The following is a 16,478-nucleotide window of genomic DNA, read 5'->3' on the forward strand; positions in this document are numbered from 1 at the left end:
GCATATAGAAATAACACTCACTGCCACTTACAGAAACTGGCACTGAAGCTGTTCTACAGCACGGGCTCAGACTGATTCTCTCTTTAGCATTTAACAGAATGGTCTCTCAAGTAAGCTGGGTATAGATGTAGAAAAGTTTGCTATAGCAAATATAAAAAAAAAAAAAATCACTCTTTTGAAAGAGAAGTTATCTTGAGAGTTCTGCAAAAGGCTTGGTGACTATGCCCAATTTAAAAATTAACAGTGCCAGTAGCATTCTCAGAAAAGTAGGTTTTCATCTGAGTTGTTCCAGCTTCATAGCTAAAAGGTAGACTGGGGCAGTGGTGTAGGTTTTGCTAGCTTGTGAACCTGCTCAGATGGTGATGCTGTACATTGGTCACAGAGCCAGCTTGTAACACTTGCCTGAAGCATGGTGTTCCTATAGACAGCACCACCACCCCACAGAGAGCATCATCTGCAAGTAACCAGTGCTGCTCCTGCCATTACTACCAAACATGACAAGTACAAACCCTAGCTGCAACCCCAACCCCAGAGGAGTGTGGCAGTGTCAATCCTTCTGATGGCAGGCATCTAAACTGTAATTAGATCAAACTCCCCAAGTATAATCCACTGAGTGCACTGCTCTTGCACTTCACCTGCAGGTTGAAAAGGAAGCCAAGCAGATGCAGTATTATTGCATCTTGCTCCTCTGAAGTGTCACTTCTCTCTGTAACCTTGTGTGAGATGAAGAATACATTTACCAGGAGACCTCACCGTAACATCAGTGACTCCATTCCTCAGCACTGAGAACCATCCCTGAAAAGCTTTCTTTCACTTTTACCTACAGACAAAAACACCAACTTAGCTAAATGCAGGCCAGTACCAGTAGAAGTGATTCAGTACTTACACAGCATTTCTCAATCATTTTCTAGTGATGAAAAACAGGTGCAAGATACTTTACATATTGAATAGAGGTGTGCAAAACAAGTGAATACTACTGGTGTTTTGTTCATCATGAAGGATGATCTACCACCTACTGCAGATGTCAATTTGATGTTAACTTCAGGCATTTGATTAGTTCAAGAGCAGGAGCAGTAACAGAAACCCTTTCCACCTGAGAGTCTACAAAATCCTGAGTCAGTTGCTTCCAAGACCATCACTGATTTACAATACACCTCTAGGCTTGTTGCCCATGCAAGTTACAGAATTTACAAGATGCATCCTCTGAGCTGGGCACAAACCCACCTGATCATTTGAGTATGCTTTGCAGTTCTTTTATTTTCATGCTTTCCTAGCTACATCTCACCAATTACCTTCAACAATACCATCAAAAACAACAACAAAAAAAATCTGCTCTACTTGCAGTTTTCTTGAAGAGCCCTAAACAAAAACAAAGAACCCCATCCCACTCAGATGATGTATTTGAAACTGAAAGTGCTATCGCAGGAGAGGCGTTTCCCTTTGCATCTCCCACAGAGGTCCTGGCGGTGGGGCCTCTTGGGATCCACGTGGCGCATCTTCACGGGGCAGGTGCACCGCGTCTGCTTGCAGCTCTGAGGGAGGGGAGAAGGCGGCGGTCGGCGCGGGCAGCCGAGCCCGGGAGAGGCCGGGCTCAGAGCAGGGCGGGGTCCCTTACCTGGCAGGTGATGTCCTCCACGCGGTAAGGGTTGTAGGACTTCTGGCAGGTCCGGCAGAACTGACGGAAGTAGACCTGTGAGGAAGGCCGGGGTTAGCAGGAGGGCGGCGGCGAGGAGCGCTCGCCGGGACAATCCGAGCCGGCCCTACCTTGTTGGTGCCCTGGACGCACCAGACGTAGGCGCTCTCCCAGCGGATGTTGCAGGCCTTGCAGTGGTAGTACCCGTACTTCTGCTCCAGGAACTGACGGGGACAATGTTATTCGACGGTGCGGCCCCTCCCGGGCCTGCCCGGCCCCGCTCCGCTCCCCCGCGGCCGACACTCACCTGGAAGCGCAGACGGGTCTTGCCTGCCGACGCCTGCTGCTGCTTCTGGGGTGAGGCCGGTGGTTCTGCCGGCTGGGCTGCCGGCTCTGCCGCCCCTGCCTGGGCTGAAGGCTCTGCTGCCCCTGCCTGGGCTGAAGGCTCTGCCAGCTGCTCCTGGCTTGCCTCCGTCGCCGGCTCCGGGGGGGCGGCCGAGCGCTGCCCCAGCGGCTCGGCGCCAACCTCGGGGGGCTTCTCCCAGCTCGCCCTCACGGCAGCCGCCTCCGCCGCGGCCTGCGCCGCCCGCTGCTCCCTCAGCGCGGCCGGCTCCTCCTCGACGGCCGACGCCTTGTCCTGCTGCTGCGGCTGCCGCTCCAGCTCCGGGTTCGGCTCCTCCAGGAAGGCGGTGAGTCTGCGGGACGCCACGGGCGAGTAGACGGCGATGGTGCGGGGGAAGCGCACGGCGCGGGTGTTGATGGTGGCGGGGCTGCCCAGCTCCTGCTCTCGCTGCGCCTCACAGGGCCGCGGCGCGGCGGGGCCGGGGCGGCCGCGCAGCAGCGTGCGGCGCCCGAGCGAGCACTGCACCGAGGCGTCCTGCCGCGGGTTCACCTGCACGCCCACCTCCTTGGTGTTGGCCTTGCGGAGCCGCGGCGTCAGGTTGGGGTTGACCTGGGACAGGATGGCCTTCAGCTGCGCCCGCTGGTAGTTGTCGAAGTACTCGGCGGCCGCCTCCCCGTAGCCCGAGTAGTAGCCGCTGCTGCCCCGCGGGCGCCAGCCGCCCGCCGCCCCTCCTTTGCCCCTGGGCGGTGGGTAGCGGTAGGAGTAGGGGTGGTAGGCGGTGTAGAGGTAGCTCGCCATCGCTTCCTCGGCCATCACACCGGACCCAGGGCAGCCCCCGGGCAGTGGCCTTAAATACCCCCGGGGCGGGGCCCGGCTCCCCTGGCCCCTCACCATCCCCACCTGGTGCGCGGCCCTGGGCCATCCCCCACCCCCCTCACAGCTCCCCAGCTGAACCAGGTAGCGCGGCTATTAATTGCCTCCGAGGGAGTAAACGGGAGAACACGGGTTTGGTTTGGCTTCGCCATGTATTTGTGGTGACAACAATGAGAACAATGCTTTTACAGCAGATGGGAGGCACAGAGATACACATGCCACGTGGTTTTTCCTGTCATCTGAACTGACATTGAGTTGGTGTTTACTCTGTAGAACCCTGTTTCTTCCTTCTACCCATTCCTGCTGCACTCAGCCAGGCAGCAGCTTTCTTGCATGAAGTTTTACAGTTACTATTTTGTGTCGCAGTGATGCTTTTTCCTTTTTTTTTATTTTTTTTTCTTCACATTTACTTTTGAGGAAGTAGAACTGTCTTGGTAATAAACACATATCACCTTGTACAATGGGAGTAGCTGGAGAAACGATAGAGGCTGGGCAGCTCCACTTGCACAGCAGCGAGCACAGCCCCAGCCTGGTTGCAAGCACAACACACATTCACGTCTCTGGGAGTTACCTCTTTGTCCTGCCTAAAGCGCTGTCTGAGTCGGCTCCATCTGAATGGAGTTGTGCTCTTCTGTGGTCACTGTGCCATATGAAGTATCAGCTACCTCCTCTTCCTTCAGCTTCTTGTAGGAAATATCTGTGTCTTCCTCTTCGCCAAGTGCATCTTGCTTGTAGCTGTCTTTTCCGTACATCTTGTATGCCAGCACAAACAGTCCCGCTTCTGCTGACTGAAACAGCGCATAAAGCAAGGGAAACATGTACATGCTCCCTATGAGCTCCGGGGAGAAGGTGAGTTTTAGGATGGCGGTGCAGAGTTGGACGTTTTGGCACCCTGTTTCCAAAGATACTGTTCTCCTGCAATGTGGGGGCATTTTAAAGACCGTGGCTAAGCCGTATCCCAGGGCGTACCCTGCCAAAGGCATCAGCACTGCAATGGCGTAGACAGACGCAGGAATCTGTGCCAACAGGTCTGGGCCCAGCATGGTCCCAGTCAGGATGAACAGGACCACCAGAGTCACCAAGAGGGACCACAGGGAAATCTAGCAATAGACAGAGACATTGATAAACAACATGAGGGCTATTATTTTGAAAGGATAAGCATAGCAATTAGAGGCTTGGTAAAGAATCTAAATGGCACAACGTGGTTGCACTGCCCTTCCCAGGTTTGCTCCTGGCCTGGGATTTTGGTAGTGTTTGATCATATCTCAGGAAAGGAATGGGCTGAGGTCATCCTCCATCACTTTGCTTTGGAATGAGTTGCTGAGAAACAAGAGTTGGGACTTGTGCCTCATTCTTCCTTTTTCAATTAAGCTAATTTAGTTGCACATTTTAAGGAAATGTGGCTGTGCCTGCAGGTTGGTTTTGCCTGACCTGGGTGCAGCAAGAGTGGGGAGAAAGTAGGATGTCAGGGAATGCCTCTGGTACAGGGTCCAGGATGCCTGCCGGGGGAGAGCACCACGCTGCCCTGCCTCCTGTGTGCTGCGACAGGGGGTCACCCGCCCTTTCTCTCGCTTTCTCTGTCCCACCCTTTTATTTCAAGACTAAAAGTCTTTGTATTTCACCTAAGTAGCTGAACGTGCTTGTGTGACACTAACACCGGTTTGGAGAGACCACAATGCTCGCTGCCATCGGCTCCCGGTGCCCGGTGCCGCCCCGCTCCTTCCCCGCGGCGTGGCCGCCCCGCTCCGCTCCGGGCGCCGTGCCTACCTTGACCAGGAGGTCGGCGGCGCGGGGGTGCCGGTAGCGGATGAGCACCCCCAGGCCGATGGGCAGCAGCGTGCTGCCCAGCGTCAGGCTCACCGCCCCCAGGGGCAGCAGCTGCACCACGGCCGTGTTGATCCAGTGGCGGCTGTAGATCCAGAGGCAGAGGGGCATCAGGAAGAGGGCCAGCAGGGTGGAGGAGGCCGTCATGATAATGCTGCTCCGGGGGAACCAAAGAAGTGCTCCATCACCGCGCGCCCGGCCGGGGAGCAACCCTGGGAAGCTCCAACCCCCGCGGGAAGCGGCTTCTGCAGCCGGCCGGGCACTTCTCACGGCAAGAGCCCGCTCGCTCCCCTCTCTCCCCTCTCCATCCTCCACCCCCTTCCCTGCTCCGGCCAGGGCGCGGGCACGCAAGCTTTTTAGGGAAGGAGGCAGGAGGCAGGAGGCGTGTGTCGGGCTCTTGTAAGATCCTCCACGGCAGAGGCAGGAGAGCAGTGCTGGCGATTCCCAGCGCGCCGTGCCCACCCGCCCGTCCGTCCCGGCTCCACCGGCGGCAGATGCCCAGCGAGCCCTCCCCGCTTCCCGGGGCCGCCGCAGCCCCCGGCCGGCTGGGGGCGAGGGGCAGCGGGGCACCTACCTCAGATTCATATCCCCGTCGACGAGCACGGACATGAGGTTGGAGAGGTTGCCCCCGGGGCAGCAGCCGCACAGCAGTACAGCCACGGCCGCCACCTCGTCCAGGGCGAAGATGAGGGCGAGGAGGAAGGCCAGCAGCGGCATGGCCACGAACTGTCCCAGCAGCGCCAGCAGCAGCCCTACGGGCCGCCGGAGCTGCTGCCCCAGCTGCCCCAGCTCCACGGCGCAGCCCAGCCCCAGCATGGTCACGCAGAGCCCCAGCCCCACCAGCACGCTCAGGCCCTGGCTGAGGGAGCGGTCCCCGAAGGTCTCGCCGCCCCCCGCCAGGGACCCGCCGTCGGGGCCGGCGCCCCCCGCCGCCGCCGGGGGCTGCGCGGAGCTGGCCATGGGCTGCGCGGCCCCGGGAGCCCCGAGGAGAGCGCCGGCGGAGGGGCGGCCGTCAGTGCGGGACGCGGGGACGTGTCGCCCCGGCGGGCGGCGGTGCCCGCATCCCTCCCCGGCTCCCTCGCAGCTCCGGGCGCTGCCGATGCGCAGCGGCCGCGGTCCCCGGCTCCTGTCTGCTGCGGCGCCGCCCGCGCGTCCCCGGACCCACGCGGGGCCACCCCCGCCGTGGGCGGTGTCTCGCTGCAGCCTCGACGGCGGTCAGCGCCGGCCGCCAGCGCCGCCCGGGCCCGGCGGAGGGAAGCGCAGGCGGCGGCGGGTTCGCGGCCGCATCCCCCTCTCCGGTGCGACCCCAGGCAGCCTCTTCTGGAGCCAGCAGGGCCCGACCCTCCCAGCGGAGGACCTGAGGTATCGCAGGATTTACTTTGGAGTCGGCATTACAGAAAGGTCAATTAGCGTCGCAGTGTCACGCGATGGGGGTGGGCAGCACTAGACCCCTCTGCCGAGGGATTGCCAAGCTCGTTCCCCCTTCAGCAAGTTGCTATTGATATGAAGGTTTTGGAATGTGTGAGGAAGGATGGAAAGCCTTTTTATGAAGTCGAGAAGGCACCACTTTCTGCTGGTGGGGACCCAGAAACTTGTCAGGAGAGGTGATACCTTTTAAAGTGTAGTCAGTACCCGTGAAGGAAGCAGGCTAGCTCAGAGGCACACAAATATTCAAAGCAGAGTAGGACTCATAGTCTGTCACCCAAAAATCACATCCAAGGGCAATTAAACTGCTTTCAGTCATAAAATTGTGCTTACAACATTTGCTTTTCATTTAATAATTGTGTGTCACTCTGTTCCTTCAGGAGTGAAGTGCTGTATAGAATGCCCAAATAGACTCACAAGGGCAGGAGTTCCTGAGAGAGGAGGGCAGTGATACATCGTGACTCTCTCTTGGCACTGCTATTGGCCTTGTCTTAGGAATGTAACTCTTTCCCTCCTTCACTCATGGGGTTTAGAGGGGTCACAGCCACCACTTCACATTACCACTCCTGGGTGAGGGTAGCTGATTCAGGACAGCATCCCCAGGGTCTCCCCCTTGGCTTCTGCACTCTGTGGCTCTATTTCTGCATGATACATTTTGGGTCACAGCTGAAGGAGAGACACTGGGTGTAAGGAGACAGCCTGTGGGAGCTGCCCTGACTGGCTGTTTGCCTTAAGCTCCATCAAACAGCAAGTTTGGGTAAAATTTTAGGTTGTCCTGGGACTCAAATAGAAATTATTGGTGACTTGAAAGAAAACTGGACGGTTTGCTTATTAAACCTTTGGTTGTTTCTTGGGGCACAGGTGTTATAAGAAGTGCAAGCAGTACCTGGTGACAAAATCCTGGAAAAGCAGCTTTGCCAAAATGATGCCAAGTTCAATACTGTTCTGCCTGTGTTTGTTTCCTTGTCGTTAGCCTAAGAAGAGCTCAGATGAGAGCTCAGGGAAGATGAGTCATCAGAGCTGAACAACCAAATAGGATCCAGATTGCTTTAGTTCATTCATATTTTTGGCCTCCAGAGGAGGGGAGCTCAGGATCTGGTTGGATTTTTGAGCCAACAGCATCCTCTGGATTTAATTTTCTGGTTTGCATACACAGAAGAATGCTTGCAGTATATTTATTGTGGTTCATAAAGTCTTACCCCTGTTATATCTTATTTAATCTGTCATGTAGCCAATTCTTTGCTTTGCAACATGCAGGTCATTTGCTTATCATACCCTCCTTGGTCTGTAAGAAATGCCTGGGTGTTCCCTGTGCTGTAGTTGACCAGGGATCACTGTGGGCAGACCAAGGATGGATCCACTGTGTCAGCACAAGGGGGCTCTTACTGAGCAGGTCAGCACAGCCAGCCCTCCTGCTTTATCTCTGACTGCCACTCCCCAGACTCCCCACTGCAGCAGGGCTGGCCACAGGAAGATATTTTTGTATCACAATGTGTGGCACCTATGGTGCAGGCAGTTACAGGAGGAGTCCAGTATCCCTGGAAGCAGATGCAAGCTCTTTCAGAGCGCATCCAGTCAGCATAAACTTCAGTTTCAAGGGACACTGAACTATAGTGGGAAAATGTCATGAATGCATTGCAACAAAACAAGACCTCTTGAGATTTTTCTTATAATTTAGCAGCTAAAATTTAAGTTAAACTCTTGGTTTAAACATGAGCAGTGAAGCTGCCTTCAGGGAAAGCTAAATCTGAACCCAGCCAATCAGTTTTGTAAATTGTGCATCCACAAAGTACCTCCACTCCAAGTGGGCACCTGACATATTTTCACATGGAGCATTTGGAATGAAAGAAATGTTGTACCTGCTGCTGAGCATGGTTCTTGTCTCTAACTTGCTGCAGGCTTTTCTGATATGTCATAATGAAGGCACAGTCTGGAGTCTGGAGTGATGCTGAGTAGTTTTGCAGGATCTGGCTCTGAGGCAGCCAGCTCACCCATAGTGAACACCTCAATGTATCTACACCCATGGATAATTCCTTTCTGCTTTCTTTCAGGGAGGGCAGGAGAAAGGATACTGCCTACCCTACTATTACTGGAAGCCACAAATTGAATATTTGAGTATAAAAATACTTGGCAAGTAAACCTGATCATAAATAATTCTCAATTATTCCTTGTTAGTCCTTCTGTTGAAAAATGGGTAAAAAGATAAGAGTTAGCAAGAACAAAGAAGAGGGAGGGAAAGGACCACTGAAATATGAACTTGTTGTAGTTTGTAACTTATATTAAAATATTGCCTTACAACAATCTTAGAAGAGGGTTGATTTCCACAGAAGAGCACTTGTGCTATAAGCCAGTCTGGAGAGGGAGAAGTCTCTTAAAACCAAGGAATTTTGTTTGCTGCTTTGTAACAGGATTTTTGTGCCTTCCCTTTATTTAACTAGAATCAAAGGTGAAAAAGAGAGGATAAATTTGTAAGGAATTCTAATGGTACTGCAAGGAATGAGCAAAGCAACCTTGCTGTTTACCCACTGACTGCTTCAGCATAATGTTGCTTCTCCTGACAGAGATTAAAAGCATCTTGCATAGTCCAGGACTGCTGCAAAATTGCAGTCGTTATGTCTGTGCTTCCTCTTGGTGACCCCCAAGGGAAGTCACTGTGGGTGTTGTCCTCTGAGCTGAATTTGGGGCAGCAAGAGGGGGTTTGGTGAGTGCCTGTCGCTCTGCAGGCTCTAAAGCCTCAAGCAACAGGGGTTGGTTTGCAAATTCCAAGTGAGTTAAGGATAAATCAGGGTCTTGAAAGTCTAAATCCCGAACATGTGCACTTCAGGTGCGTGCATGCTGTAGTTATGAGCACTCCATAAAAGCAGCCAGTGGGGCTGGGTAAGAAAGCCAAGGGTGGTCACCCCCTCTTTTCCCTCTATTCCCATTTCAGCTCGATATCCATGTCAGCTCCTCCCGCCCTGGCTCCCGCGCGCTGTGCCTGGGCCTGTGGGAAGTGGCGTCACCCTCCCGTAAGTCATGCTCTGCCTCTCTGCAGTCCGTGCCAGCTGATTTGTGGAGCTGTGCTGGGTGTTTGCAGAGGAGAGGCCTCTGAAAGATAGTCCTGGAGGATGGAAAGCTTTCAGTCAGCACCTTAAGGCAGTGTGCTACTAAAGATGCTGGGACAAAAACTGCTGTGAAAATGATGTTCAGGTGAGACCCAGCAGGAGAAGTTCCTGATTTCCAGGGGATGTACAATCCCTTCATTTCTACCTTACTTGCTATGCACCTAGGCTATGGATAGAAATAAAATTAAAGACTCAATAGGGAAATAATGATTTACCATGGGAAAAAGAAAAGTCTTTGCTGTTGCCTTGAATTAAAATATTCCTTTGTATGTATTGTGTGACCCCCTATATGCAGTTAAAGGTAATTTTGTGGTAAACTCCATGAAATGCATAAGCTTGATCTTTACTTATAATGTAGATCCAGAGCACTGATTTTTGTGGCTTAGGAGAATTAGGAGTTGGAACCTAATTGTGTAGAGATATTGGTGCTTTTGCTTGTTCTTCCATGGTTGTCTTTGTGCTGGGAAGGATGTGTCACCTGTTCCTTTGCTGAACTAGGGCCTGTCTCCCACTCTGTCTCTCAAGAGTGGCAGCACACAGGGGACTTGGCACCTTTTGTCACTCCCACCCATAGCCCACCTTCACGGAGCCAGCAACTGTCAGATCTTAGCAGACAAGTGACTTTATCCTTTTTAAAAATTTTATGTTGTTTGGGATGTTGTTATGTTGTTGTTATGTTGTCTGGTCACTAAAGAGGTGAGAAAATACATTTTGGAAATAAGGTGAAGCACTGAGATCTGTGCAATCAAGTTTTTCCCAAGAAACCTCCCCAGGCAGACACAGGCAGAAACTGCTTTGGTGAGGATGTGCTGGTTGATCAACGTTGCTCCTGGCCCAAGCTGCTTGTGGGTCACACAGAGTGCAGTTGTACTATGGAGGTGGAGAAAACACAAGAGTTGTGGGTTTCCTGCTATTTCATTGCTCCTGCAGATGTCTGTAGTGCAGAAGCACTTAGGATAGACCTGCCTTTCCTGCTTCCCAGGCTTTTCTGCTGCTGTTCAACATGGCACCTGGCCCCATTGCAGCACTGTTACATCTCATCCTGAGCTTGTTTATCTTCAAGTCTTCTCTGTCCTGTCCTTAGCAAGGTGCTGCTGCTCAATCCTGCTTGGTAAATCTCCACAATAATCAGCATCTTTTATTCCATGGCCAGCATCCTCAACCTGTTCCAGGGTCTGAATTTCAGGGTGCAGAAAATTAGATAAATGTCCCTTCCTCTCCTCTTCAGCAGCAGTCATTGCTGCATCCCTGTCTCCTCTCAGAGATGAGATCCCATCAAATCATCCTTGCCATCTCCTGGCTGAGGGGGCAAAGGCATCCAGCACCCTCCTCTGCTGTGCTGTGTCTGCCTCTCTTCTCCTCTGCTGTCTTTGTTATTTTTCTGTTCATGGGAGTGCCATCCCCCTTTTCCCATGGGCTCTTCTTCCTAATGATGTCTGTTTCAGTCCAGTCCTGCTCTGTATTTATGCCTGCCTTGGGAACAGTGCCATCTACCAAGCAACTTAGAGCTTCTGAGATTTTATTAAATTGAAGTGGTGTGGAAGGGAAACAAGCATAAGCCTTGTTACCTGGCTGGGCAGTCTCCTTTATGTCCCCCCTATACATTCATTCTCTGACCATATGGGAATAGATCCTTTCACTGAAGCTCTGGGTTAGCAATAAAGGGCAGAAATTATTTAACTCCTCCTGTTGCACTTGGTGTTCCCTCACGTTTATTTTTAAGATGTCTGAAACATTAATCAACAAGTAAGTGCACGATGCCTCAGGTCGCAGTGTTCCAGTACTTCATAGTTCGAGCTAAGTGTATAAGGCTGCGTGATCTGCCTTCTAAATGAAGAGGCCTTTTGCCAGCCATCCCATTAGAAAAGGTCTTCTGGTCCATGAAAAGAGATGAAATCAGGGAATCACTGAAGGATAATTTTGTAAATTGACTGCTGACAGTGCGTTGTTTAGGCAGTTGTATCCCTACAACTGTAAAACAATTGCTAGCAGCAAGTTTTTCTTTAAGCAAGTAAATGCCTTTGTGTGAGGTACCTTTACCCAGATTCAGATAAGAAAGGATTTTGCCTCATTTACTATTCCCTTTTGTTGTCATTTGATCTTTTTCTGGAGTTGGAGTATTATCAGAATTAAAATGAAAAGTTGTAATAAATGACCTGATGACTAATGCATGCCTTGGTCCAGAAGAGCCGAAATTATCATCCTGCCCCATCAGATAGGGACAAGGAGGTGAGATGAGGATGACTGAAAGTACTGGATTCAGATTTAAAATTCAGTGGTATTTTGCACTGCAGGCGCAGGCTCTTACAGGCTGCCTCTTACAGGTTCATAGGACTTAAAAACCAGGCATGTCTTGGATGTCAGAGCTCTGATTGACCTCCCCAAGAGCGTCACAAACAGCCTGCTCAGCACCTTCCCTGATGGTGTGGGGGGCCACACTGTGGTGTGGGGGACCCTGATGGCTGTGGACATCAAGGCCAGAGAGCACAGTGACAATGGGATGTGCACAGCCTGGTAAGTGTTGGGGCTTCAGGATGGGTGTGCAGTTGCAGCTCCAGGTCCAGCTGGGTTTACTTGGCATCCATCGCCTGCTGAGGGTCCCAGCCCCCTTTTAATATTCTATGTTTGAACCTGGGGTTAAGGGCATAAATCAAGAGAGGTAATGTGGCAGTAGATCACACAGATGTGGTTTTGTGCCTATATAACCTATAATTTGGGTTTTGCAAAAAAACAGATCAGAGGAAATGACAACAAGATATTGTCCCACAGATTAATTTAGTTGTCAAAAATGTATAAATAAATACATTTAATACCATCTATAGCAGCAGTTGCTTCATAGAGTATTCATTTAATTGAAGAAAGACACCCAAAAGAAAAATTACATCACTCACCTGCCAAAGCTTTCTCCATATTAAAAGGAATGATAATGGTGAGCCCCGTGGGAATGGTAAGAATTAATAGCATCAATATTCTGTATCTCAGGTTGCACACAAAAAATATCTTTGCACTCTACACACTTTACCAGCCATTTGTATCATGCCATTGAAGGTGCCTGGATGTGGACTAAAGCTGTTTTGTGCTAGCATGACCATAGAATAAAAATCCTTCTTGTCCTGCTGCCAAATTTTTACCAGATATTAAAAATGAGTATCAGTAATGCTGATCAGCAAATAAGGAAGCCCTTCAAAATAGGTGCACCATTACCTAAATTAACTCTTGAGCTATCTAGAAAAAAATGTCCGGGAAATGGGGAGAAATAAATCTCAAATGTAATAGACATCTCTTAATACTTGCCTTAGCTAATGTTGTATATTAATCCTATGAAAATAGCCTTGATACAGTGTTATGTGCACTTTTAAAACTGTGATGAAGCAGAACATTTTTGAATAAACCACGGTATCGGTAGAGCCTGTAGGTCACTGCAGCTGAGGCAGAGGTAGTCTGGGCTTTGTGTATTTGTTGATTTTCCAGAGAGATGAAAGCATGAATGTCTTGATCAACAAGATCTTTTATTTCCTTTCTTCAGTGCCTAAGCAGAAATGCTGGGTATGAAGTCAGGGGAATATTTGTTCCTGCCTGTGCTGTCCATTCTGCCAGTAGCTGAGAGTAATCTCTTTTTATAAGCTCACAACTGCTCAGAAACACGGTGCTGTAAGAGATTGGGATTAGATACTGCTGGGGCCAATACAGCCGTGGTGCTGAAGGCCGGATGGTCTGGGCAGACAGCACGATCTCCCGGGAAAGGTCAGGCGAGCATCTCTGCGGCAGCGCGAGCTGCAGCTGCTGACTTGGCTTTGGGGTGGCACGGGCTCCTCGTGGCCCTGCTTACCTGGCTGTCTGTACCTTGTGCCCTTTAATGTGCCCTTTAATGCGCTTTGTTCTGCGCGGTGACACCGCCGGTACCAACAGAACCTCGCGTCTCTCTGGGGCGTAACTGCGGCTGGAGCTGCCGGCAGCGCCTTCGGGATCGCAGGTGTCTGCCCAAGCTGGAGACGTCAGGTGCAGTTCACAGCTCAGAAATGAAGTCTGTGTCCTGAACTGCTTGCAAATTTTATTAAGCTGGCAGCATCTTGCATCCTGCCTGCCAGAGAATGAGCTTCGGACAGAGCTGTTTCGGATTGGTTAGTCAGTAGAAGGAATAAAAAGCGGTCAGCCCCTTGTTTCAGGGTGAAAGAATTAAAGACAAAAGATTGGAATAAACATACACAAAAGGGCCACCATAAGAGCTCCTTTCCTCTGCTCAGTCCATTATAAGAAAGCAAAATATTAGTGATATTATTAAATTAATTTTAGGATATTAAAATATATAAATTACTAAAATAATATAAATAAACATATAACATTTATTTTGTACACACCGTTTAAAGCATATGATTTCTAAATAAACTCTTTGAAATATATTTTACCCGTATGGGTAATCTAAATGCTGAGGAAGTTTCAGTAGGGGACCCTTGCTGCTGAAATCAAAGTTCACTGGGACCAAAGGAGTCTCTGCCCACAGACATCTGTAAGGTGTCAGTGCTCAGTGCTTGCACCCAGCTGTGAGTGATACCATGCAGCAACCCCAGGCCCACAAGAGAAAGTTCACCCAAACAAACCCGGCCCAAACCCCTCCAGGCAAGGGAGCCCTGTGCAGGGTAGAAGCTGGGGATGGGCAGGAGATGACAGAGTCACCACTTCCCATGGAAATCCAGAAACTCATCCTTGCAAAACAAGTTGCTTCAAGCTAACACCCAGAAGTCTAAACAAGTCCAGGTCCCAAATGCAAGGTGCTAATGCAAAGCTAGCTAGTGAAGGGACCTTCCCTGTCCCCAGAGAGTTTATTATCAAGTGCAGAGATGCAGGGTCATGACATTATCATGGTTATGTATAGAGGGAGAAGTTATACTTGGGAGTGATTAATTTGCGTGACATCATGCTGGAAATAGCGCAGAGCTGCACACTGGTGACAAGTGCACTAAGCTCCACAGGTACCATACTCCTGAGGAGGCAGCATGTACAGTGTGATCCCTCAGGACAAAACAATTGTTTCTCTACCACTGCCAAACATCTACAGAATTAATTTTCAATTCTAGCTTCTTGAAGTGTTTGAGTGGTGATGCTGAGACTCTCCTTAGGACCTGCCATAAGCAGTGAGCAATCACCTCCAGTCCCTACAGACACATGAATCCTGCTCCCAGAGAGACTCTTCAGGGAGGATGGCTGCTGGGCTCCTCCAGCAGGCAGCAATTCACTGTAAGGGCTTCATTAAATCCTTTGATTCAGTGGCAAAGGAGAGGTGTCCAAGCATATTTTCCCTTCAAGTGGAGAGGCTGTCTCACAGCTCGTGGCTGCTCCCTGTCCCTGCAGCATGCTGGCACTCACCATTAGCATCCCAGGCCTTTTGACATTCAAGACATTTTTGGCAGTGATCTTAGCCTTCATTAGATAATGAAAGATATTATCTGAGAACTCAGAAGGAGATTTTAGAAAGACCTTAAGTAACCAAAAATTTAATTTTGAGGAATAACAAACAGTAAGAGCCGTTGGCCAACCAGCATAGGGAGCACTAATATATGAGTTCAAATTTCACTGTTGCTTGTGCAAAAAGGTATGTCACAGCTGAGCTCTTCCCAGGAGATTTCTCAGATCAGATGCCCAAATCTGGAAGCCCTGAGAAGCCAAGCTCTGCAGAAAAGGAGACTGACCCTTGCTCCTTGTTGCAGAGTAGTAACAGCATCAGTTTGCAGTCACTGCTGTGGCCCCAAAGCAGAAGCAGTCCTGGTGCAGCTCAGACTCCCAACCCCTCCAGGGATTTCACAGCCATGCCAGTGGGAATTAGTGGCTCAGCACTGCACTGAGGTTGCTCAGAGGGGCTGCTCTGGGGGTTGGCTCTACTTGAATGCTGTGCTAATTGCCACAGCAAGAAGAGGAGGGGTGTATGTCTTGTGTAATGCATAAAATCTCTGAGTAGCTCAAGACAAGCCTTTGTGCATCACACAGTCTTGAGATGTTGCTGTGTCACCACACATTTAGCTGGAAAAACCCAGACCAGTAGGAATATATTTCTGAAATCCTAAACAATTTAAGGAAGTTTAAGTCCAGTGACACTGAGTAAAATGTCTAGTGGGGGTGTTTCAGACTCCTCAAGAGGTGTTTTTTATGGCCTGCTGTTTGTGGCTTCATCCTTAGACTAGGGCTTTCCTGGCATAAATGCAGCTGTTAATTACATTCAGGACCTTATGGACAATTCAGTGAAAGCTCAGCACAATGTGTTGAATTGAAGCTGAACTAGACCAAACTTGGCATGAAAAAGCACTGTGAAAGCAAGTTCACCCTCTAGTGTCTGAAGAGTCCTGGGTAGGAAGCAGAGAGCAAAAAGAAAACCCTGCAATACTTAATAGAGTAATAAAAGGTAAAAATTACAGGAAAATAGAAGGGCTAAAAAGAATGCATAAATGGGTTATAAATGCAACCTACCAATGGTAGGTGACATTTCAAATTTTGAAAGAAGGTTTCTGGTAGGCAGATTTCAAGTGACTTGTTTGGGTAATTAATGTTATTTAATTATCCTGATAATGAGAAGGATGCAGAAAGTGAGAGCACACAGATAGAATCTGCTAATGAAAACAGCTGAGAGACTTCAGTGTGGAGGGCAGCACAGAGAAATGGCCTGGGCAAGGAGCAGGGGAGATGGGCTGAGTCAAAGCCCTGAATAGGATACATGGTTGGAGCTCCTTAACAAGAAGCACCTATTTTTGTACTTCAGTTCTGCCATTGAGGCACTTAGGCCGGGAAAGAAATATTAAACTGATGTTGTACCTTTGTGAAGGTGGGGAAATAGGGTACAAATCAGTAGAGCCTACTACACTGTAGCAAGTCTTGAACAGTAAGCTGTGAAGTGGCTTTGTAAATTGTAGGAACAGAGTTTGTGGTAACTGGGAGTGGGGCTGTGGCTGAGCCTCATCCCCAGTGGGTGCAGCTGTGAAAAGCAGATGAGCATCATTGACAGCAATGAGCCATGGAGTGCCCAGGGGCACTGACCCATCACCAAAGGGAACAGAGGGCACACAGTGCAATGTGTGAGCATGAGGGGTATAAAAGGCTGGGCTGAAGACTAAGAAGAGCACATGCTTGCAGCCCTCTGAAGTGGGATGATGTTACTCTGGATGGGCAGACACTTGAAGCCTTCTGCTGTGGTTTGGTGTTGCTGTGTGTGGGTTAAAGCCTTCTGACATTGTATGATGTGCTCTGTGTGTCGTGGCCATCTCAACTGCGATGTGTGCGATGGCACATG

General features: G+C 50.2%; 2 protein-coding genes across 2 annotated transcripts; both read right to left on the reverse strand.

Moving 5' to 3' along the window:
* Nucleotides 1–1,228: 1,228 nt before the first annotated feature.
* On the reverse strand, nucleotides 1,229–2,870 carry ZAR1 (zygote arrest 1). The gene is made up of 4 exons (XM_058804063.1): nucleotides 1,941–2,870; nucleotides 1,765–1,857; nucleotides 1,616–1,690; nucleotides 1,229–1,532 (listed from the first exon to the last, which is right to left on the reverse strand). The coding sequence occupies exons 1-4, from the start codon at nucleotides 2,868–2,870 to the stop codon at nucleotides 1,389–1,391; spliced, it is 1,242 nt and encodes a 413-aa protein (XP_058660046.1). The 3' UTR covers nucleotides 1,229–1,388.
* Nucleotides 2,871–3,051: 181 nt separating this feature from the next.
* On the reverse strand, nucleotides 3,052–5,639 carry SLC10A4 (solute carrier family 10 member 4). The gene is made up of 3 exons (XM_058804182.1): nucleotides 5,248–5,639; nucleotides 4,617–4,827; nucleotides 3,052–3,949 (listed from the first exon to the last, which is right to left on the reverse strand). Exons 1-3 carry the CDS (start codon nucleotides 5,631–5,633, stop codon nucleotides 3,434–3,436), a joined length of 1,113 nt encoding a protein of 370 aa, XP_058660165.1. The 5' UTR covers nucleotides 5,634–5,639; the 3' UTR covers nucleotides 3,052–3,433.
* Between the last annotated feature and the right edge of the window lie 10,839 nt (nucleotides 5,640–16,478).

The sequence above is a fragment of the Ammospiza caudacuta genome, chromosome 4 (assembly GCF_027887145.1).
Source record: "Ammospiza caudacuta isolate bAmmCau1 chromosome 4, bAmmCau1.pri, whole genome shotgun sequence".
Classification (NCBI taxonomy): Eukaryota; Metazoa; Chordata; class Aves; order Passeriformes; family Passerellidae; genus Ammospiza; species Ammospiza caudacuta.